Source organism: Gigantopelta aegis, chromosome 8 (assembly GCF_016097555.1).
Source record: "Gigantopelta aegis isolate Gae_Host chromosome 8, Gae_host_genome, whole genome shotgun sequence".
In the NCBI taxonomy this organism is placed as follows: domain Eukaryota; kingdom Metazoa; phylum Mollusca; class Gastropoda; order Neomphalida; family Peltospiridae; genus Gigantopelta; species Gigantopelta aegis.
The window spans coordinates 56,824,112-56,849,974 of NC_054706.1; the positions used below are offsets into that span (position 1 = coordinate 56,824,112).

The 25,863-nt window shown below is 35.7% G+C and overlaps 1 protein-coding gene across 3 annotated transcripts in view; it reads left to right on the forward strand.

Moving 5' to 3' along the window:
- The window catches only part of LOC121378598 (cholesterol transporter ABCA5-like), a 196,305-nt gene that overhangs the window by 13,037 nt on the left and 157,405 nt on the right, over positions 1–25,863 (forward strand). For 2 of the 3 annotated variants that reach the window (XM_041506856.1, XM_041506857.1), the window contains exons 13-24: positions 2,038–2,169; positions 3,443–3,595; positions 6,271–6,408; positions 7,911–8,000; positions 9,466–9,678; positions 10,650–10,862; positions 11,898–12,070; positions 14,181–14,256; positions 16,190–16,284; positions 19,181–19,300; positions 23,600–23,832; positions 24,274–24,329. In XM_041506856.1, coding sequence (XP_041362790.1) covers positions 2,038–2,169; positions 3,443–3,595; positions 6,271–6,408; positions 7,911–8,000; positions 9,466–9,678; positions 10,650–10,862; positions 11,898–12,070; positions 14,181–14,256; positions 16,190–16,284; positions 19,181–19,300; positions 23,600–23,832; positions 24,274–24,329 — 1,692 coding nt within the window. The remainder of the gene's footprint in view (positions 1–2,037; positions 2,170–3,442; positions 3,596–6,270; positions 6,409–7,910; positions 8,001–9,465; positions 9,679–10,649; positions 10,863–11,897; positions 12,071–14,180; positions 14,257–16,189; positions 16,285–19,180; positions 19,301–23,599; positions 23,833–24,273; positions 24,330–25,863) is intronic. The other variant, XM_041506858.1, reaches the window with a different exon arrangement.

The window sequence follows — 25,863 nt, forward strand, 5'->3', positions numbered from 1 at the left end:
GCACGCCTGTCGTGGGCTCTTCCGTCCATGACAGGAAAGGTGGGGGGAGGGGAAGGAGGGACCGCCTGCACTGGCAGGTGCAAGGGAGCACCAGCAGCCCAATTGAATCGGTAGCAGGCGGGTGGGGGTGGTGGTGGTGCTATGGAATTTGAATGGAGCTGTTAATGCCCAAGAGAAAGTGGTGCGCAATTTTGTTGAGGAAATTTTGGCGCAATTTTGAACGGTAGGTCGAAAGGTAAATGGCCGAGCTAATATAGGTTTTGATATTAGTGAATCGAGAGTAGCTCGTTAATTTTAGACCTTTATGATGCTGTGGTGTCTCCCTAGGTTGCCCATCGTGCCCTTATAAAGGGCCTGACCGCTTCTGGTCGAGGCATCACCAAGTACCCAGTTATTACCAGCAGCAAGTATTGGGGGTTTGGGTGGGGGAGGCCGATATTCTTTTGTTCAGCTTCCCCCGGGTGCATTGCACTTGTGTACTCGGAATGGTATTCTTTTGTCCGGTTCCTTATTAGAGCACGTGCTGGGCCATTAAATGGGGGGCGGATGCATTGTTATCATTAGTCAATGCATCCTGTGTACTGTTGCAGTGAGCGTGTAGTCTGTATGTAAATCCTAGTTTGGTGTTAAGGTTGTACTTATTGTCTTACATCCCTACTCTAGTGAATTCAACGGTCATTATGACCATCCATCCCCTCCGTCTTTGTATATCATTGAACACAATGACGGAGGGGGAGTTAGACTAATCTGGCTATCTAATTTATGAATCGTCTTAAAGGCAGTTCCTTTTATGTGTGCTCTTGTTACCAACATTTTACTGCACACACATATAAAACTAACTGATACAAGTATTGTTTATATAGCTAATTGGTCTTTCTGTTGTCTTGCTTTGACATGTGATTTTGACATTGTGTGTATTGATCCATAAGTCATTGTCATCTCTAGACCTTTATAGACCTTTGCATTGTGTAATCTAGTGGAGAGATGTTTTACAAGCCAGACGCATTATTAGGACTAAATTTGTTAGTTTTATATATGGCAACACTGCATGTCAATACACAGCCACAGTAGTTTGATTGTTTTTTTATGCTTAGAAAATAAGGATTTCCCAGGAGAAACGTTTTTTCCCACAGGAGACTTTGTCAATACTGGGAGAATTCAGGAGGGATGCAGATCTGTGTATAACGGTCAAAAATTTGTAACTGTTAATTATACATCGATAAATTCACAAAAAATGAGAAACAATTTTATAATTACAAACAACATGACTTATTCAGATAAAAATATACATAAAGCAATTTGTAACATCTTTTCATGATCTGATTTACGTATTGACGTAATGGCGTCATTTTCTAAGGTTTATCGAAGTATACCATCAGGTTTTTTTTAATGATATCATCAAAACAGAATAGAATAAATCGTAATTATATACTGAAAAGTCCTTCTCTATACAGCATTGTTGATATTTACAATATCTCTTTTAACTAAAACAGTTTATACAATGATTAAACATGCATGTAGACGTGCTTCACTATGTAGACTGTACAGGTTTGGAAAGTGTGGAACTATTTTACTGAAGGTGCAGGTTTGGAAAGTGTGGAACTATTTTATTGAAGGTGCAGGTTTGGAAAGTGTGGAACTATTTTACTGAAGGTGCAGGTTTGGAAATTAAGTGTGGAACTATTTTACTGAAGGTGCAGGTTAGGAAAGTGTGGAACTATTTTACTGAAGATGCAGGTTTGGAAAGTGGAACTATTTTACTGAAGGTGCTAATGTTTTAACTAATATATATGTACAAATGTATATATGTTTTGTTAATATGTTTGGTTTTTCATTTGTGCTTTTAAATTATTATTATCATAATATATATAATGTTTAGGCAAAGACCAGTATATATATTATAAACAATGTGCAATGGTGTTGTTAGTCAAACATGTTTTTGGGGGGGTTGAGGGTGATGGAATGTTTTTGTGTTTTTTTCCTTTGTTTTTTTTTTACTTCTTTGCGAATTTATTATTATTTAGTTTTTCCATATAGATCAAAGCAAACAGCCAACTACGAGTTTCAGGAATTACATTCATGATGTACTGGGGCACCCTGTTTCTCTTCCATCTTGCCATCTATCTCATTCCGGCAGTCATTAGCATTATAATTGTTCTTGCTGCTCAGGTTAGTATTGCGTTTATTGTTGCGTAATATTTTTAATACACATGTAAATTCAGGATTCCTGTTGTCTTTTCTTCAAATCTTTCATAGTGTGTATAATCTGCTTCAAGGTCAGTTACGCACTCAACACATTTTACTAGTAAGAATTGTGTGGAACCTGCCTGCCTACGGCTCCGTTCCAAGATCTTTTATTTGGCTTCATCCGATTTTAACAATGAACTTTGAAATTTATAAAATGGTGTTGGTAACCTTTCTTGCGGAGCACTCAAGGGTTTGTTTTATTTACGCTGATTTTGTTTAACCTATAAGAGGACTGCCATGTCACAGGACGATGCAACCATCCTACTTTGACTATAGGACTGCCACCTCTCACGATTTATTACACATAATTACAAACTTCCTACTTTCGTGTAGGACTGGCAAACTTTCTACAGCCTGTAGGATGCCACACAGATAACACAAACTTTCTACTTTAGCCAGTACGTTACATGGGGGACTGCCATCTTCCAGACAATTCACAAACTTCCTACTTAACCTGTAGGAGGACTGCCATCTTCCAGACAATTCACAAACTTCCTACTTTGCATGGACGACTGCCATCTCCCAGATGATTCACAAACGTCCTACTTTGCATGTAGGATGACTGCCATCTCCCAGACGATTCACAAACTTCCTACTTTGCATGTAGGAGGACTGCCATCTCAGACGATTCACAAACTTCCTACTTTGCATGTAGGAGGACTGACACTTCAGACTTTCTACTTTGCCTGTAGGACTGCCACCTCCTGGGATGAAACACAAACTTCCTACATTGCATGTAGGAGGACAGCCACCACATATAATTCACAAATGTCCTACTTAGCTTGTAGGAGGACTGCCACCTCACAGATAATTCACAAACTTTCTACTTTGCCTGTAGGAAGACTGCTACCCCCAAGACATGCTAGACGAAAGCTGTATGTACATGTCAGCCTGCACAAGTCGGAGCTCATTTGTGATATTTACATTTGTACTAACATGCACACATGAATCACTGCCAAAAAAAACAATTGGGACACTTTCATGTTACTGGATTATGCCCAGATTAATTTTCAGTAAATCATTTCAAACTGAATTACTGCAGTTAGCTTGACTTAGGTATTTTACGAAGCCAACCTTTATACGTGGTCATTATTCAGGGTATATAATTAGTTAAAATGCACATATAATTAGTTAAAATGCATACAGTCATACATGGTGGTTCACTTTTTTACTGGTGTTGATACTTTCATTTCAGATTCCATCGTTCACTACTGCAGGAGCCATGCTTTCCCTGGTGATGCTTTTCGTGTCATACATCCCGGCTAATCTCATACTTTCCTACGTTTTCGCATACGCCTTTGAAACATTTGAAACCTGCCAAGCGGTCCTGCCCAATGTTTTCATCTTTGTAAGTAATATCTTGCTTATTTCCCAATAACCGGTATATTCGTTGAATGTAGCAGATATACATATTTTCAAAGTAACAAATTCTTTTGGGGGGAAAAAAGATTTTGTGTTGGATGATTGGCATATTATTAAGTTAAAGTTTTTATTTAACGACACCGCTAGAGCCCATTGGTTAATTAATCATCGGCTATTGGATGTCTAATATTTGGTAATTCAGACATACATGTATAGTCTTAGAGAAACCCACTATATTTTTCTATTAGTAGCAAGGGCTCTTTTATATGCACTTTCCCACAGACAGGAAAGCACATACTACAGCCTTTGACCAGTTGTGGTACACTGGTTGGAATGAGAGAAAAAACCCGATCAGTCAAATGGATCCACCGAGGTGGTTCGATTCTGCGATGCAAGCACCTCAAGCGAGCACTCAACCGATTGAGCGAAATCATGCTCCTTATTATTAAGTAGTCCTGCAAATAGTAAAAGAAATGATTGTTTGCTTAAATAACACTTCAACAATTGTGACTGTTTGGTGTCAGACATATTATGTTGGAGAATTGCAAGAATAATAGTTCTGTTTTCCTAACGTTCATGCTTGTCTAGTTTTGTTGCAACTCAGTTTTTTATTTATTTGTGCATTAAAAATTAAAGGTGCTACATACATACTGTCAACTTTTAAAGTGAGCTTGAGGCCAAAAATTATATATTATGAAATGTAAGCTATGGAAAAAGGTATTATGATGGCTGCTTCCCACCAAAGTTATTAACTTTTGGATTGAAAAATAAGCAATATATCTTTAAATGTGCTATCTCAATATGTATATATATATCCCATATATAGTATATATATATTTTCAGATATATATGTATGTATGTATGTATGTATGTATGTATGTATGTATGTATGTATGTATGTATATACATTGTGTATATATATAATATATAATATACCATAAAAAATACAACAAAATCATTTAATTTTGTAGTGCAAAGAAAATTGGAGAGGCAGATATTCCTTGAATGATATGGCAGGTGGATATTGTGCTAACAGATTTACTGTCTTTGTGCAGATCACCTGTTTCTGTTATACGGCCTTGGCTTTATTCAATCAATTTGCCAGATGTGGTTTTACCAATTTCATAAGATTTGTGATAAGACAGGTTTCCAATCCTCTAAATTCAGATCATCTTGTGACAGCATTTAGTACAAATCATAACAAAGGAAATACCTGATAATGGTAATGCATTTGCAGATCAATTTTGCAAGAGCATTTTGCTGATTGCCATCATGTTTTACACAATATATATGCACACCACAGGTGCCTGATAAATCTGGTTTGACTGCATGTGTATATATTGAGTCCACAGTGAAATGTGTTCCATGTTCCACATGTCATATCCAAGAATAATATAACAGGGCTTGAATTTAATGATGGCACCAACTGCAACTGCCGTCATTGAGATATAAATTGCTGTAGGTTGAGAACATCACAGTGCCGTCGGTAAACTAAAGCTCCTCAACAATAGCAAAATGTATACATATGTATCTGCCAATATTTAACATTTGCTCATTTGAAATACAGTCAAACCTGTCCTAGCGGCCACCTGTACTCAGTGGTCACCTGCCTTAAGCGGCCACTTTTTTCCCTCCCAAACGATTTATAATGTAAATTAATGCACCTGTAATAAGTGGTCACCTGTCTAGTGTGGCCAGCAGCCACCTAAATCGGATCCCAAATCGCTAAAATACCTGTATTAAGCAGCCACAGTAAAGTTTTACTATTATATAAAAGGGATATTTTAATGACAGCGATAAAGTGCAGCAAATAACCGATCTTCACACCTTCAGGAATACTAATACAACATGTACCTATCCAGTCCCGACATCTGTATTGCATGCATATCAATTAAGAAAGTATGACTTGGCAATGCATCTAATTGCCTCTGGGCAGGCTATGCTTGACATTTGTAGATTCACGTACTATGACAATACACTGCATGAAGTAGGAATTAAATAATTAAATGGAAAAAAGAAATTGTAGAGATTAATTTAATACATTCCATTTGTAGTTTTGAAGGATACGACTGCAAATGTTTATTTATAGTCAACTTAGGACAGTATCCGTTGATTAGCAATACAGATTAAAATGAAAAAATGTTTTTAAGACTAAACATTGTATGTGGCAACCTGTACTACCTGTCTTAAGCGGAATAAGACAGGTTTGACTGTATATCTACATAATTTCAGTCATTTTATTTTCTGCAAATGTCTCTTTTTAAAAACAAATACCACAGGCAAGATCAAACTTGCTGGCAGTGAGCTATTTCACCCATAGCAGTTTTTTTTAATAACCATGGGAGACAGATTCGAGCCCTGATATAAGTTGCTGAGAATTTATAATCATTGTTTAATTGATTGTGATTGATCGTGTGGCATGGCATGGCATCACATCTAAAAGAAACGAAATGAAATGAAAACAGATAACATTATGTACACCAGAATGCTTGTTCTTTGTGTAAATTTACTGACATTATTCCTAATGTTCAAACTGAACAAATAATCTCGAACCAGTATTTTAGCTACAATGAAATTACAAATGTACATTGCTGCCATGATGATAATGTATACCCTAAATGTGTCACCCCTTACAATTATTATGTGTACATCTATTTCCAGGCAGGGATTATTCCCTACATAGCGATATCACTGATGGATATGTTGGGTAAATCCGATGTAGCAGAGATGGTTCATTATGCGATGTGCATCATTGATCCACCTTATATCATCTTTGGTGGAATTTACTATATCGACAGGGTGAGATCATTTATAAACTATATTTTTTGTAATTTTGTTGTATAAAATGAATTATTTTTTCTTCTTGGAATGTTAAGATCATTAATTGCAATTCTATTAATTCTATTAATTGTATCTGTATTCTTGAATAATTTTGGAAGCTAATAGTTTTTGTGGTTATTTATGATTGTTGTTTTAAAGTTATTGTAGGTGGTGTGGAAAACAATTAATCAGTGTTACTGCAATGGTGTTTAAAGAGACAGCCCTACATTTTCTATTGAAATATGTTTCTGATTAAAAAGATCCTTTTTAATAAATAATACAGGGTTTTAGATTGCATTAAAGTCGGGGCAATGAACGTTGAGCCCAAAATACGTATGCCCAAAATAATCATGCCCAAATTAAGTACAGATATGCTAACCTCAAAATATTTCACCTCAAAACCATTAAAATGTTAAGTTTATTTAGATTCAAATAACTTTAAGTGGATTTCTAAATATTAGCAACTCTCCAGCAGCTGTTAATGACAATACTGAACTAAAACGACTACATGTACCTGCACTCAGAAAACCAAAAGTCCCCATTGTGCCCAAATTAGTAAGATCTAAAGCCTTGTAATATTACACATTAAATATATTTTCTTCTTTAGAATACATTTACCAGTGTCTGTATGTTCAGTCACTCTGTTTCTTATGTTCGGAATAATACTCTGTTTGTAAAAAAAATAAAATTACAAAAACATCACCTGTTCAATAAGTGTTATACACAACTGAAATACAAATTGCAGTGCTCAAAACACAGTTTGCAAAATAAATTCTAGCCCCCCCCCCCCCCCCCCCCCCCCCCCCCCAACGTCAAATGCTAGATCTGTTCCTTGTGATACATGATTTTTGACTTTTCATTAACAGTTCATGCAGTTTTATATTTTTATTTCTATCGTTTCACAAATAATTTGGTGTATTCATGAATAATATCTTTTGTTGATGGTGCTTTGGGTTTTTGTTTAGGTTCTTTTGCGAAGAATACCGGGTGTCTGTTGTCGATTTCTTGTCGATTTAGTTCTGCTGGAACCTTACCTGGCATATGATCAGATACAGATTTCATTTACAGGGCCATATATATTAAATACTTAATGTGGGTTGCAAGGGAGGCATTTGTCACAAACACACCATTGAAAATAAGAAAAAGTGCCCCTTTTTCTAGTTGTAGAAGACCCTTATATATATATATATATATATAGATATCAACTGTTCCCCAATTCTATATTTACTGCCCTCCCTGCCCCCCACACATTGACCATAGTTATTCAAGTATAGGTGTACCCCTGATTTTAAAATCTATAGCACTTAACAAACACGATTTAAAAATATATTAACATACCCTCTAACTCCCTTTTATAAGCTAGTAGGCTTTTCTCATGCAGCTTTCTATAATTAACTTGTACTTTAATTTTTTCAAAACATTTTTGGTCTAACTATTTATAGTATTTGTTGTATATGTTATGCTCATTGATATCTTTGTAGATCTCACGTGTGGCAGATATTCTACAAAAGCCAGTAACGTTTGACATGTACTTTGAGTGGGACAACAATATTATCTACCCAATTATTGTGGTATGTACTTTAGTTTCAGGTAATTTCTGATAATTAGAAATTGCACCACTTCCACCCAAATCACAATATAGGGTATATATCCAAAGTCATCTGATGGCTGTAAGTATACTACCCCCTGAAAGGTTTATATTTGGTTGGCTTGAAACATGATTTAAATCAAACCATATATGGAACAAAATAACAATTTTATTATTATTATTGTTATTGTTGTTGTTACATGTATTATATTTTCAAAAAGAAAATTTGGCTGTTTTAACGGTTATTGGTTTTATTGTTTTCTCATATGACAAAAGGTTAGATTTTATGATGCTCAAGTATGTACGATAATGGGGGGGGGGGGGGGGGGGGGGAACACTCGCCATGCAGTACCCTGGTTCCAAAAGGCCAGCTAGTGGTGAAATTCAGAACCTTACTTTTGTCATAAGCATCCACTATCAATTTGATTTATATCCATTAATTAACATTTAAATTAAAAAATAGGATATATAGCCTGCTTTTAGTAACATTAAAGTAAAATTTGTTTTATTTAACGATGCCACTAGAGCACATTGATTTTTTTATCTTATCATCAGCTATTGGACGTCAAACATATGATCATTCTGACACTGTTTTTTAGAGGAAACCCGCTGTCTCCACATGGCTACTCTTTTATGACAGGCAGCAAGGGATCTTTTATTTGCGTTTCCCACATGCAGGATAGCACAAACTATGGCCTTTGTTGAACCAGTTATGGATCATTGGTCGGTGCAAGTGGTTTACACCTACCCATTGAGCCTTGCGGAGCACTCATTCAGGGTTTGGAGTCAGTATCTGGATTAAAAATCCCATGCCTCGACTGGGATCCGAACCCAGTACCTACCAGCCTGTATAGACCGATGGCCTAACCACAATGCCACCGAGGCCGGTTTAGTAACATTAAGAAGTACTCACATCAGGTAATAATAATAATAATAATAATTTTTATTATACACATGTATGTATAATAATCTCTATTTAAAGAGGGTAACAATTTCAGGAGACTGGTCTACCACATGGCCTTCTCTAAGCTATAAATACAGGGCAGGTCCGTAGCCAATGGGGGGTCATTTTTTTAAAAATAATATGTCCCCGGACATCCCCTAAGCAACTCTGGCACTTCGCACCCTCGTGTGAGGCTCTTCATGCCTCACCATAAGCCTAAACGAACCCCGGCCTTCTCAAAATCCTGGCTATAGGCTTGCAGGGTTGCAGAATATACTAGCAAAGTTTTGACAATTTTGGCTGTTTTCTAGGCTTTTATAGAAAAAAGTTAATTTTATGGTCCTGAATTTTTGGTGTGTCGGGTAAACCATAGGCTGACATCCCACCCTGTTCTCTGAAGTTCATGTAGGCTACTTTGTAGCTAAGTTTATTGAAGTTCCCCCACCCCCTCCCTCCCCCCAAAAACCCAAACAAAACAAATCGTGTATTTATCTTTGTTTTCCAGGCTCTGATACATATTGGAGTAATGATGCTGCTACTGAAAGTTGTTGATCTGTACAGTAGCGGCGGTAGTCTTATCCAAGCTATAAAATGTTGCATATCGAAAGTGCAGGACATTCCCGAAGAGAACAGTGATATCCCAGAGGATGAGGATGATGATGTGGAAGATGAACGACATCGTGTCAACAAACTTAATTGTTTTGAAGATAGAGACATGGCAAGCATTAATTAAAATTATTTTTAAAAACCCCACCCAGATTCTTTATTATCTCATTTCTCCTTTGGTTTTCTCATCTTGATTGTCATATGATCTCATTTGTTCTCGAAGCTGACAGATTCTTCAATATTTCAATCAGCAAAATGTAGCCCAATAGTAGAGCACTCGCTTGAAGTGCAGTGGGTCGCAGGATTAAACCTCCCTTGGTGGAATCGGGTGATTTTCATCCCAGTGCCTCATAACTGGTATATGAAAGGCTGTGGTATATACTGTCTTGCCTACGAAAAAGTGCCTTACTGAGAAGCTTTTATAGCTTAGATGTCTGTATATGAAGAGTTTAGGCGCAAAACGCGATATATCCATTTTTCATTTTCAGTAAAAGTGATTTTTGTAAATTGGCGTATATCGCGTTTTGAAAAAAAACAACGGGATTTACCCAATACAATTTCATAAGGATCAATCACGTTTTGCAGCAAAACAGCAGGCCTACGATCAGCCCTTACTGACATACAATAATTATGGCTTTAACTAAAAACTAGAAAGAAAATGGTTTATATCGCATTTTGCACCTGAACTCTTCATATGATAAAAGAAACATATATAAGCATGTAATTATAGTTGTTCACAGGCAGTTTTTGAGTGCCGGACAAAATATAATGATTGTGTTTTTGATTTTAGTTTATTTAAAAAAAACTAACTTTTTAAAGTTGTTTACTGACAAAATATTATGTCACGGTCAAAAGCCTAAATTGTTTAAATTGCTGGGTAGTAATTTGAAATGGTGTGTATAGCTGCATATCTATTGTTATTGTAATTTGTGTATAGAATTATCTTTTTCTTTCAGTTTCTTAATGACGAAGTTAAAAGTTACACACTAGTATTTCCTTAATTTAAATTTTTTATTTCTTATGTTTGAATTTGTGCTTGCATACATAGTTCCAGTCTTCATAACTTTGTTATGTTTGTGTCAGATGCCAGTGGCGTATGTGAGAAATTTGAGAAAAGAATTCAAGAAACGTACAACAAAACACCGTACGAAGGAAAACTGTGTGAAGGTGGCTGTGCGGAATGCAACTTTCGCTGTGGACAAAGACGAAGTTTTTGGTTTGCTTGGACCCAATGGTGCTGGGAAAACAACCACCTTGAATATGATCATTGCAGAGACTTCAGCTACTAAAGGAAAGGTAATAACAAGAGAACTATAAATATTAGTCATAAATGTGATGGAGAAAATTTATATATTTGTGAATTTGATCATTCTGACTCCCACCCCCGGGCTCAAGGGGAAAATTAATACAATTTGTAAAAAAAAATACATTTGTCAAGTTCCAAAAACGTGATAACCGAGTAGTTTTCACATACATGTATATGTATGCAAAGGTATTAGATGGTGTATCGAAGTTGTGAATTTCATTTGTTTTTAAACAATATTTATTGACGTTTGTTTTAATGTTGGGGATTAACCGACATTAAAGTCTCTTCCTACATTTGACAATTACACATTTTACATGGCAGACAAAATAATACAATTGATTTAAAACAACAAATAGACAGATAAACAAGAAGTGAAGATTGTGAATTTCGTTAATGTTGGATCCCAGGTTTTTAGCCTATTGGGAGGAGTGAAGTAATTGACAAGAGTTGTATGGAGAAATTGCACTTAAACTGTCGTTCCTTCAAAGCTGCTATATACATATAGTCTAAGAGAAGCTTCATTGACATATTGAGAAACAAAAGTCCTGAATTTGGTCATTCTGGCCACAAGGAAAATGGGTGTTAATTGTGCACTCTCATGATCGAGTGTGGTAGGTGGGGTTACCCGGTAACAATTTACTCAGGTGGGCCTCTTGGGTTTTTTAATTGTTAATAGAATAGAATAGAATAGATGTTTAACAACACCCCAGCACAAAAATTAATTTTTAAATAAACAGACACTGAAGTTTTTTTGGGAGGATAATGTTTTCATTTCGACATATTTTTGAAGTGTACATTGTCAGCCCATGTATAATAAAGCAAAGTGCAAAATTTGTGATAAAGTTATTTAAATCACTGATAAGAATTTGCAAACTGAGATTTTCTTATTATGTTTTTTTTTTTTTTATCAGTGGCATGTGGTAGGGCTCAATGAATTGATTTTGGGCTCACTATCTCCTAACAGTAGAATGCCTTTTGTTTTTCTTCTCTTGAAGCTATTACAAGCTTATTAAAATTAATTTCAGATCATTGTAGCAGGTCACAATGTCCACTCCAGTACCTCAGAAGCATTCCAGGCTATTGGCTATTGTCCACAACATGATGCATTGTGGCCGAGTATCACACTGAAGGAACATTTGGCATGCTACGCAGCCATCAAGGGAATACCACGAGGAGATATTGACTCACTTGTCAACTAGTAAGTAAGCTTTGTGCACACAGAATATAGTACATAACAAATTCAAGCAGTGCTGACTTTCTTGTTTTGCTAAAACTACATTTTTGGATGTGAGACATTTGATCATTCTATCACATGGTCCTTATAGAAGAAACCTGCTGTATTTTTACATTAGTAACAAACAATCTTTTATATGCATTTTCCCGACAGGCAGGACAGCACATACCATACATTGTAGCCTTTGAAATACTAGTCTTTATGCATGTACTGGTTAGAATGGGGACAAAACTGGTTTCGCTGAGGGTGTGTTATCAATAGACAAAACTACATATATGTGGTTTTCTGATTTCTGTATTCCATGAGTGTATTTCTTGTAGGAAACCCCGATGCCGCAGGCAGAGGGGTTTCCGGCAGGAAATACACAAGTGGAATACAGAAATCAGAAAACCACATATATGTAGTTTTGTATTTATTACATACCCTAAATTGGAATTTTTTTTTCCAAATAATAATTTAGAAATTGTAACACTGCTAGCTAATGACGGGGATTTCTAACTTTACACAACTAGGTCAGCTGTGTTACTACGCGGACCGAAGAACCACCAATTATTACACATTGGAATATAGTTCTATTTAAACAATAAACAGAAATAAGAAAGAAAGAGTGAAAAGTTACCTATAATTTTAATGATATTGTTTGAAATGTCTTTTAAAGACAATGTAATAGCTAAAATTCACGAACAATATAATATTTAATTTGCTTGTAATACGTCAGAAAACCTTCAGCGTGCCAGTTTTATCAACAAAGAAAAATGTCAAGAATTGTTCACTCAGTGTCTGAGTCGTCATCGGTGTGTTTTCTTTTATTGATGTTCATGGAATTATTTCGTTGCTGAAAAGTTTAAGTTTACATTAAATGTGCCTCCATAAATCATCGCTCCACTGAATAATCCGGTTGACAGTTCATTCAAGTTTTTTACATAAGGAGACGGCATTGTTGCTAAAGTCGACGACAGTCACTTTTCGCACCCTTGTTTTGGCTTCGTACACAATAAATATAGCATATCTTACCGTAATTTCACTAGAAATCCATATTTCGTAAAAGGTGCAATTTTTTAATCACAAGATTTTGTTCAAAGACATCCAGGTGTATTAGTGATGTTAAGAAGAAAAAAAATTCAATAGCAATTTTACATTGGAATTTTTCCAAAAAGGAAACGCCATGTACCCAGTTTATGGTTATTGTAAGGAGATGCAAAGTGACTTCATTGGAATACTGATGTCATTTAAATTCAAAATTAGCTGTATTATTACAATGCTGCGCCACATTAAAATAAAAACTAGTCTACTAACCTTGACCCCTGTCAAATTCCTATAACAAGCAGATAACGCTGTTTACAGGTCGATATTTTTTTATTTTTTTTTCATAATTCTGGACAAAATATTAATTTGAAGTTTTGAAAGATGAAAGAAATAAAACGTACCTTTTGTCAAATATATCATATCACAAAATTACGGTTGGAGATGTTTTATTTATTGAAAAAGAATAAGAATTGTGTACGATGTAACGAAGCCAAAACAAGGGTCCAAAAAGTGACTGTCGTCGACCTTAACTATCGTGGATTAAAAGCTTGTTGGTTAGTAGTGTTCCCGTCTCAAGTTTTGGTATTGCGCTCATTAAATTGTAAATATTTGTCACCATTTTCGTCTGTTTTCAGTTCAAATGTTCCACAAAATAACATTTTAAACAAACCAAGCACAAACTTTGTTTACATATCGCGAAGGGCATTCCCGGTAACCATGTGCTATAAATAGTAGCATTGAATACGGTATAGTTCCGGCAGTTGAGTTGAATACGGAAAGTTGTATTCAATTCTTGTATTCAGAGCTGTATTTATATGGTAAGATTTAATGGGTATGTAATAATACAATGTACATGTACATGTGTACTTGGCATTTAGATGCAAGATTTATTCATTTGTCTTTTTCTTGTGTTTTGTTCCAAACTAGTAAACATTCACATGATAAATCACAAATCTTTTATAGCATTCATTCATAGTTTTAAAATACATTCATTCAGTCAGTTAATATATAATAGCTCAGTTTTCTTCTATTTTTGTGTTTGTTTCAGCTTCGTGGACAATTTAAAAGTTACAGAGCATGCAGACAAAAGAGCTGATAAAATGTCTGGTGGGACACGACGAAAGGTACATGTAGTGTTTATGATAAAAACTTACTAAACTATATCAGATCTACATCTACATGAAAGGTAGAGTTTATGATAAAAACTTACTAATTAAACTGTGACGGTACATGCTCTTAATTTGTTTTCGCCTGTGGCGATATTAATTGTTTTAGAAGGCCGTGTGCAGTTTCATTGCACTTAGCTATGTGGCCAGTAGTTACGTAATACCTCCGCGCGACCGTGGAATCTCTAGTGAACTGGCGACATTAAGTCTGACGATCTGAGGAAAAAAATACCGCTTGGTCGTGGTGGAAATATCAGATGATAAGATTCGGTGCCGCGATTTACCCCCAGGCGATATTTTTCGATTTATAATAAATAGCTAGAGTTTTAGAGTTATGAGGAGAACGAAAAAGGACGGCTCCCAGGGAACGTAGTCCGTTGGACTTTGGTAAATATCATTTCTGCTCTGTTGTATAACCTTGATGTGATTGATGTGACTTTAAATATTTTAATACTGTATTATACCAATATTATTTAGACAGTGTCTTCGGTCATCTGACGAAGTAAATCGTAGTCTTACTGGTCTATATTTATACGAGTATTTGGTAATATAAAGCTTAGCCAGTCGTCCTAGAAGACCTAGGTAAACTGTAGGTTATTGTCTTTATTGTGATAGGTACCAGTATTAATTCTGTGTTACAAGGTTACTGAATGAGTAGTTAGGGTTAATTAAAAATTAACCAGTTAGGAATAGAGCCGTAATTCCTTTATTAATTAAGTTCCCCTAGAAGCGTTTCTCAATTATCACACGTGTGGGTGTTGTGTCACGGTGAAGTGATTAGAATAGTGTGTAAACTAGACACCTAGAGATTAACTAATTAAGTGATCAGTTCTGGGTTGTTATTATTGTTGTTATTAATTAACTACTACGGCTGTACATTTGTCAGCGTAGATTAATACAGATTCCAAAGTGTATTGTGTTTTTGTTGTGTTTTTGTTGTGTTTTCTAGTGAACTAAACGTGCTATAATAATATATACTTTATATAAGATCTTATCTCTGATCATACCTAGACGAGCCATACTAGGGTTTAACTGCCTGTTACAGAGATATCTAATAGATATACAGTTAGGAGAGATATTTGGATAATCGTGTTTTATTCAGTGACGGGAATTATAGAATCCCCGTGACATAAACTATATCAAGTCTACATGCTGAGAACTGTTTCCATGGTATATTCAGGACAGCAAGTGGGCACAAATGATTGATCGATTCATGCATCATGTTAAATCATCCATACCCACCCACTTGTGTTCACCCTCCTATAAGCATACTACTACTAATAAGAAGTGCTATGGTGTGTACCATTGCGTCTGTGGGAAAGTACATTTAAAAGACACCTTGATGCATTATTGAGTAGCTTAATTTATCCTGTCTATAGGAAAATGCATTATAATGATCCCTTGCTACTTTTGAGAAGTGGCAGTAAGTTTCCTCTCTCTCTTTAGACAAAATTTCGAAATAACATTATAATGTTAGAGACAAATTCCTGGAGTGTATATTGTGCTGATGTGTCATTAAAAAAATCTTTCTTTCCCTTTACTTTATTCTGTTCTGGATTTCCTTTTTTCAGAGTGGTATTTAGCTCAGTTGGTTGAGTGCTTGCTTGAGGTGTTTCCATCGCAGGATCGAACCACTTTGGTATCCATTTTAGCTGATTGATTTTTTTCTTGTTCCAACCAGTACACCACAACTGGAAAACCGTGGTATGTAATTTCCTGTCTGTGGGAAAGTACATATAAAAGATCCCTTGCTGCAAAATGTAGTGGGTTTTCCCTGATTACTATGAGTCAGAATTACCAAATGTTTGACATCCATTAGCCAATGATTAATTAATCAATGTGTTCCAGTGGTGTCGTTAAACAAAACAAACAAACTTTATCTTTTTTTCAGGTGAGCTATGCAATCAGTATGCTGGGCAAACCAAAGATTGTTTTGCTGGATGAACCATCTACTGGCATGGATCCACAGTCCAAGAGATTTCTCTGGTAGGGCAACATAACTATATCATGTGTAACTGATAACTTGGCAGTCTTACTTTTCCTTGTAAGTTTATCTGCATGGCAGAACTTACTTTGTTTATGCCCTAGCTCTGATGCAAAAGAAGAACGTTGTATACTTAACATTTTGAGATAGACAATTGGAGATGAGGTAAGTGGAGATAACTCAAAAGCACTCTGGACATAAACGTCATATGTGAGAGAATATTATAATGAATATTACACAGTCTAAAAGGAGCAGGTTCCTGTCCAACAGCAGAAGAGTGACATTGGCTTAGGATTGTTCACCCCCAGTGGATCCCAATCTGTTGTTTCCCTCCGGTCCAATTAAGTACCCCATACCAGAGGCTTTGATAATGTACTTTCTGTCTGAGGAGAAGTGAACGAAAAAGATCCCTTGCTGCTATTTGGTAGAAGCTGGGTATGTGATGGTAGCAGGTTTCCTCTTACCAAGTGTCGAAATAGCATATGTTAGACAACAAATATCTTTTATGCTTGCTATATTTGTGAACCACCAACAATGGTTTATTAACTAAACAATGTTTAGGTCAGACTATAGTTATCAAAGATAACAATTCAAAATATTGTGTTTATTTGTTTATTGGCTGAATTGGCCACGGCTTAATTTAAGGTTACCACCCGAAAATAGGGCATTTGGGCAACCCAAATATAAATAAATGGACACAAATAGATAAATAGATAAATTGAGCAACAGTGTACACTGGAACCAGATATACACGTCGAAAATATGCAAATAAATCATCAATGAAAATATAGCGAAATCCAATTCAAATAAAATCCAAATAAATAAATACATAAATAAATAAACGGTACTTTGTTGAGCGAGAAACTGCCGGTTCGTTATAGTAAATATGATTAAACACTCTCATCCGCTTAATATAAAACAACACTAAAAAATGTCTTGTAAGCTGACCGAGAAACTACATGGAACTGGCTTCTTTTTTCTTTTTTGTACATCATAAATAAACAAATCTTCATAAATTCCATAAGCATTCCACTCCTAACAAATGCAATCTATTTTCATATAACAAGTTTACTTCCAGGTTAAAAAACCAGAGAAAAAACTTGTTGAGAAAAAGACTCTGAAAAACCTTTGGAAAAATATATTTATGTAAATAATTAAATCATGAATATTTGGCTGTTACTGGTTCAGACGCAAGCTAGAATGAACTATGCACACATGTGCTTCTCCTTACAGACATATATCGCACGTGCAGCCTCATTTTGCTCATAAACTCTTAAACTTTCCTGATTTACTGTGTACTGCAGAAAAATTTCATTATTAAAAATTATCTTTTGTGCGCAATGTTCAGTATTGTCTAGATTTAATCATGCGAGTAATCATACATTTAGCCGTGACGATTTCGATTTGAACAGTCTTCATACAGTACACTAGAATATCCAATCTGAAATTATAAAATAACACACCAGCAGCAAAACAGCAAACAATTTAAACGTAGAGGGTTATAGGGTGGAAGGGTTTCATTTGTTTGTAAATACTCGGCCAACACTTGAAATGTTTTACGTTTAAAACTTTAAACAACTAACTTATGTCATACATCAATATGACGTCACTTATAACAATGTGATGTAACGTCACAATTGACAGCACACAAACCTTAATAATTTGTTATTTTAAGTCTCTGAATATGCATTTATTACAATAACTAAGAGTCAATCAAACAATTTAATTGGCAAATAATTATATGTTGTTACTTTGATAACTTCATTTAATAGAAAGATTAAATGTTATTAACTTATATCACCATTATGCATATATGGAGCTACATGTAGTGATTTAAATGGGCTAGGGGCAGAGCTTAGTTCAGTGCTTGCATTGCAGGATCGAATCACCTTGGATCCATTAAACACATTGGGTTTTTCTCATTCCAACCAGTACACCACAACTGGCCAAAGGCCATGGTATGTGCTATCCTGTCTGTGGGAAAGTGCATATAAACGATCCCTTGCTGCTAATGGAAAAATGTAGAGGGTTTCTTCTGATGAATAAGAATCAAAATTACCAAATGTTTGACATCCAATAGCCGATGATTAATTAATCATGTGCCAATGTGCTCTAGTGGTGGTGGTAAATAAAACAAATTTTAATTTTTAAATGGGCTAAGGTTAAGAATGTCAGAGAAGAAACTTACTTATCATTGGTATTCCTTTCAAAAACATGTAGCTACATTGTACAAATGATTTTTACATCCACTCACAGAAACATGATGACATACCATTTAATGATGTGTGCAGGAATTTATTTGGGGGTAGGGGAGGGTAGTCTAGACTTTGGTGAGTCATGTTCCTCTGGAAAATATACTGAAAAAAGAGATGATTTGTTAGAGCAGTTTGACAGTTATTTGTAAACTATATGGTGTATAGGCAGGACAGTGGTAAAACGCTTGCTTGATTCGTGGTCAGTCTAGGATCGATCCCTGTTGGTGGGCCTATTCGGTATTTCTCACTCTAGCCAGTGCACCAGGACTGGTATATCAAAGGCTGTGGTATATGCTATCCTGTCTGTGGGATGGTGCATATAAAAGATCCCTTGCTACTAATGGCAAAATGTAGTAGGTTTTATCTCTATGACTGTTAAAATTACCATACCTGTATGTTTGACATCCAATAAATCAATGTGCTCTAGTGGTGTTGGTAAACAAAACTATTTGGTGTTGTTGACATCCAGTAGCTGATGATTTATTAGTCAATCTGCTGTTGTTAAACAAAATAAACTTTAACTATTTGCTGTTGATCAGTCACATACTTAATATACATGTATATCTTAATGTTATTTGCCAACTATTTGTTTTTTAAACATCTGTGTCCAAATTATTTCTTAATTTACATTTGTTTTTTAAAGGGACACAATCAGCTCTAGCTTCAAGTCGAGTGGGCGAGGAGCCATTTTGACAACACACTACATGGAAGAGGCTGATGCTTTGTGCTCCAGGGTGGCCATCATGGTTAATGGTCAGCTACAGTAAGTTTTTGGGTTGTTTTAGTTGTGGCTTTTTTTTAGTTCTTTTGTAACAAGACAGAGTTCGACAAATCCGCTAGCTTGACGCCCGTGGCTAGTGGTTTTTAAGTTCGGGCTAGTGGTTTCCACCCCTCTCCTTATCGCTCAATCGTGTGTGGATTTTTTTCTTTTTCTCTTGGCTGAAATTTTGTTTAATAAATTTGATTGTGACCTATGTCATCGAATAATATCAACAACGCAATCAGTATATAATAATAATCCACTTGAACTAGGTCTGCAAATTGCAGTAACATGCTATCTCTACATCGCCACAGTTACAGCATACATTGTTTACTTTTCCCTTTCAAGTTTCTGGCACAGGAAATAAGTCTAATGACATGTGTGTTTTGATTGGTTGGACACGTCACCTGGTAGTTAATCTCACACATGTTTTAGGCTAAGAACTTGGAAATCACCAATCGCGACGACAAGTTAATCTCAATCAAGTAAACCCCAGTCATGCTTTGAATTTCAGTGTTTGTTTTATTTACCTACATGTATTTTTTTCTAATTTAACACTTCGCTGACATGTGGTTATCGGCAATCAGGAAAACAATTTACTTTAATGGTAACCGCACATACAATGACTCTGCTTGGCCTATTACGTGTAGCGGTTTGGATAATGCATCACAGCTGCCGATACAAGATGATACCTTTTTTGTTCATCAATTAACAACGGATTAGATGTCGCCGTTATATTCTTTTGATATCGGTCTGACGGGATAATGCCCTGTATTTGAGCAATTGGCATCACTGTTCCTGGCGACATAAATAGTAGGACCCTAAATGTATGACCCACTACCGAATACACTGAACCATCTATAACCGTGTGTCACACTGTCATACCCTCATTTAAATTTAATTATTTTGATAGTGGGTTTAGATATCAACCATGAGTTTGCTCAATTATTTTTCCCTGGGGGGAGGGCAAAAGCGAAAACATGATTTAAGTGTTTGTTTTATTTTACTGTTATACTCGTAAATGTGTATTGTTACAAAAATTATATAAAAATCCAGTTATAATTGATCAGGAATTTGGGCTAGTGCTTTATCTTGGTGGGCTAGTGGTTTTCACAAACCCACTAGCCCTGTGGCTAGTGACTTTTCAAAATATTTGTCATACTCTGAACAAGACAGTACACACCATTTCTTCAATGACTTCTATTTGTCTGTGAAGTTAAAGGGACAGTCAACTCAAACAAGAGCCTTATGTGTTGAAAAGATGCATACCCGGACCACCAACACATACTGACACTTTAACAAATGAAAAACGCGTAATTTTAGAGTTAATAAACAACCATGATTATTCCTGCTAACTGGGCAGCCATTTTGTTTCATTTTTGTGGCGTCCGGTGTTATAGCTTGGGGCAAAGTGACGTCAGCTCCGACCAACTCCTGTATGCTCAGTGTAAACAAATGCTCTAATTTACGACAAGATGATTCGCTTTCATTAATCTGACTTGTAAAACAACATAAATGACTTGATAGTATAATAAACTATCTAACTAAATATATTTCAAGTTGCATTAACGGAATGAAATGGGGTTATAGTATTTTCCTCTGTTCAATAAACCTAAGGAAAAATGTACACATTAGGTCTATTGGTACATGTATGCTACGTTGGGAGCAAAAATGACAAGTGATAATTTTCTTTTCTTTGGGACTACGTAATTGGTCAGTTCTGTGATTTTTGATGGGAAAGGCTATTTAATCAATAGTTTTACAGAATTATTTACAGTAATAAAGCAGGACAGCTGATAATGTTCATTATGATTTTAGGGGTGTATGTGTGGTTATCACACTATACCCTGTGATCTTAAGAAAAGAGGCATGTATTTTTAGTGTGTCTAGACACATTGACTGGGGACTGTCTAAATATACACCTGCCAATCAGGAACCACAGGTACAGGCCACAGAAAGAAAAGACCAATTAACTAAGAAAACACTGCGATTATTATTTCAGTAGGTGGGTTAATTTATGGACAAAACATAATTCAGTTATTTCGACACTTTCACAATGGTGGTTTATTTTGTATTGAAAAATAATATATACTTATTGCTGGCTTACTGGGATGGATATTAGTACAGAACATTGCGATGCATCCGCAAAAATCAGGTACCTTTTGTTTCTTCAGTTCTGAGACAAATTTTTGACGTGACACGTTAAGTATTACATAACCACTGGCTCGCCAGAGGGCGTATTCACTGGAATGGTACAAAATGGCTGCACCCATTACATATAATAGCCTTCACATTTAACCGTTTTATTAATTAAGTGTATGATTATACTTGTTGATAATAAGCAGTAATGTGCATATCAGCATTATGTATTGTTGAATGTGCATACCAGTCCAAAAGCCTTGTGCGAGCATCCCTTTAAGTAGGTTAGACCGGAGTCTCTTTTGGTAACTTTGCTTATTAAAATAATTAATTAATTTGTCTAAAAGATTTAGGTGTTATTTATTATTATGAGCATTTGCATGTGTAAACTGTTGTATACAAAACCAGTGTACACTTTTAAAGAAACTAGCTGTACTGACTTTGCTGCCACGATTTTAATAGGTTTCTGAATAGTAGAAACATTTTAATATCTACAGTTATATATATATATTAAATACACTCTTGTTTAGAATATCAGTGTCTGTATATACAGAATAACTGTCGTAATTTCTCATTTGGCCTGAATAGGATAACAGGCATGACAATCTTCCGCGGAAAACCCGCGGATTTGAAAGCCATTTAGGTCGTTTCTTTGGCCGTGTACTGTCCGCTTTGCGCACAGTTCACAAAGCTTTCCGCTGATTTCATCAAGTGTCATTGTCATGCCTGGGATAAAGCCGATATCCTATGTCATTAATTAGTTATTATCTTTATCCTGCAGACCATAAACATTTAATTAGAAAAAGCTATTATTTCTGTTATTACAGCTACATTGTACAATGACCTAGAGGTCAAGTGAGCAATTTTGTAATGTCATATATGACATCAAAAGTCATATTCTGCTACTATACGTTTGTGACTTTGCTATATCCATCATCATAACCTGTCAATATAAACAATGGTTTCAGGATCAATATATGAAATATGTTTCTGGTTGTCCTTATGTTTGTACATGTATAAACAGGATTTTAGCCCAAACAGGATTTTACCACCCAATAATTTCATATACACCAAAAAATATTTATCATCCATTAAAGGTGTTTGTAAGAGATATCACTGGCACTATAATTTGCGATATCTCCTGCAATTATCTCCGCAGGAGATATGGCTTCTTATAATCTTGATTGGTCAAATTTTAATCACAAGACAATATTTTGTTATGTCACTGTGTTTGTTTCAGTGCTAAACCTACCATTAGTGAAGTCACGCCACTGCTGTTCTCCTAGTTAACAAGTGAAAATAATGATAATGGATGATAAAAAGAATACTCCCCCCCCCCTCCCTCGTGTCTTGTGATATCATAATTTATCAGCACTCATTCATAAAAGTCTAAAAATCCTCTGCAAGCCTCGGATTTCATACTTTTATCAACTCGTGCTGATAAATTATGATATCACAAGACACTCGGGGATTATCCTCTATATATTATAAAATAAAATACAATTTGAGCAACTACAAATATTACGATGGCCAGAAATACACTGAATATACAGACACCGATGTTCTAAAGAAATAATTAAAAGGTATTTAATAATTTATAAAATTTTAGTTGTAAGTCGAAAATATCTGGACAATAATGGCTGCAAATTATTTTGTTTAAAAATATATTCCCTGCAAAGACAGCCTTGTATTAATGACTTGTATGCTTTATGAGGGCCAACAGGAGTTCCGAAGAAAACATTACTCTATACAGATGTGAAAATGTTGACAGTTGTTAATTATGAACGGTCCCATATATATGATGGTTTGTTAGTGAACAATGCTATTGTTCTTAACTAGTAAAATTAAATGATTTCAGAACACTTTGATTTCTATACAAAGTTTTTTCCCACAGCTCTTTAACCTCTGGTTTTACATATAAATTGTATTTTTAATGTAAATAATATTTCCATATGCTCACCTTTGTTTGACACCTAATAGCCGATGTGCATTTTGTGCTGGGGTGTTGTTAAACCATTTGTTCGTTCGTTCGTTCGTTCGTTCGTTTGTTCATTCTTTTTTTATTCTTTTCTTACCTTCTTTTAATTTCTTTTGCCTCTGCTTGCTTTCTTTTCTAGCTTCTTTACTCATTCATTCATTTATTTATTCATTCAATTATTTCAGATGTCTTGGATCAACTCAGCATCTGAAGGACAAGTTTGGCAGTGGCTATCTCCTGGAGATCAAACTACACAGTAGACGAGACGACATTGAAAGGAATATGGATAAACTTGAAGCTCACCTAGCCCGTCTGTTCTCACAGATAGATTGCCTGGAGCGTTTTGCCGAGCGTGGTTGGTACAGGATTGCCAAGGGCAAAAAGTTACTCTCAGAAGCATTTTCGGCACTTGAGGACAGTAAGTTACAGTTGTTAAAGCTGGTATGTTTGTATTATTTAATGCCATTCTTTGACATCGTCTGGCTATAATCACGTACTACATCACACAAAAATGTTATTACTATAATTTGTCATGGTTTGTCTATAATCACTTTCTACATCACATGAAAATTGTATTACTATTCAATATCGTTTGGCTGTAATCGTTTTCTACATCACAGACAAAATTAATTACTAATATGTTATGGCTAAATTTGTCCTAAATCGGAAAAGATAACATGGTTCATTTAAAAATAAGGTTGGCTATTTAAAATGTTCACAAACCATTATCAATAGACATACATGCATGTATTGCCTAGTAATATGTTTTATAACATTTGTCAGGTTATTATTTTTTTAATCTAGTAGGAATCTGGCATGCATGCATTTTATAATTTATATATTATTTTTCCCTTTTCAGTGAAGAGTTCACACAATGTAGAAGAATACAGCTTTAGTCAGTCTACTTTGGAGCAGGTAAATATTATAAAAGAAATTGTACATATACTTATGTACAAACATGAATGAATAAATAAATGTTTAATGACATCCACACACAAAAAAAAGTTTGTTTTGTTTAACAACACCACAAGAACACATTGATTTATTAATCATCGGCTATTGGATGTCAACATTTGGTAATTTTGACATATAGTCTTAGAGAGGAAACCCGCTACATGTTTCCATTAGTAGCAAGGGATCTTTTATATGCACCATCCCACAGACAGGATAGCACATACCACGGCCTTTGATATACCAGTCATGGTGCACTGTCTGGATCGAGAAATACCCCAGTGGGCCCACCGACGGGGATTGATCCCAAACCGACTGCGCATCAAGCAAGCACTTTACCACTGGGCTACGTCCCGCCCCACCCAAGCACAAAGAATACATCTGGGGGGGTGGGGGGGGGTTCAGATTTTTTTTTCTCCCACAAAGTATAAAAAACCAGTTTGAAAGTTGTTTTAAACCACGGGATGTAGCCCAGTGGTAAAGCATTCACTTGATGTGCGGTCGGTCTAGGATCGATCCCTCTCGGTGGACCCATTGGGCTATTTCTCATTCCAGCCAGTGCTCCACAACTGGTGTAGCAAAGGCCATGGTATGTACTATCCTGTCTGTGGGATGGTGCATATAAAAGATCCCTTGCTGCTAATCGAAAAGAGTAGTCCATGAAGTGGCGACAGCGGGTTTCCTCTCTCAAGATCTGTGTGGTCCTTAACCATAAGTCCAAAGCCATATAACCGTAAATAGAATGTGTTGAGTGCGTCGTTAAATAAAACATTTCCTTACTATCTTTTAAGCCACTAAGTACTGCTATTAAAAACTTTGGTATATCAGTTGCTCGGAAGCCATTTATATCTGTCTCCAGAGACAAAAAGTGTTAAGTTCGTGCCCTGGTTTTGCAGTTGCTTGTACAGATTAAATTTAGTTTTCTGCAGGATGTTTGTGAAGATTTTACTGGAGACTTAGTCATTTTGGGGAAATAAAACCAGATGGGTTTGTGTTTGAATGCTTTTGTGATAATTATATCTGCACCAAACTTCGAGGAGTGAGGATGAGTATGGTAGAGTTCATGTAGTCTACTGGCAGATTTTCACTTTGACAGTCCAGTGGTCCACAGACTGAAATACTTTCTGGGTGACAGTCCAATGGTTTGTTGACTAAAATAGTCCAGTGGTCTGCTAGCTTAGTGACTTTCAGTGTGAGAGTCCAGTGATCTCTTTACTGAGATATTCTGTTTGACAGTCCCATTGTTTACTGGCAGATTTTGTTTGTGAGAGCACAATGGTTTAGTGAAAGAAATTATCTGTTTGATAGTCCAATTAATGGTCTACTTACAGATAGGTCGTGTTTGATAATCACATGTATGGTTTACTGACAGAGATTTTCTGTTTGATAGCTAGTCCAGTGTTTTACAGAGATATTTTTGTGAGAGTTCTGTGGTCTACTGGTGGAGACATTCAGGTTGAGAGTCCAGCTATCTACTCACTGAAGACCTATTCTGATA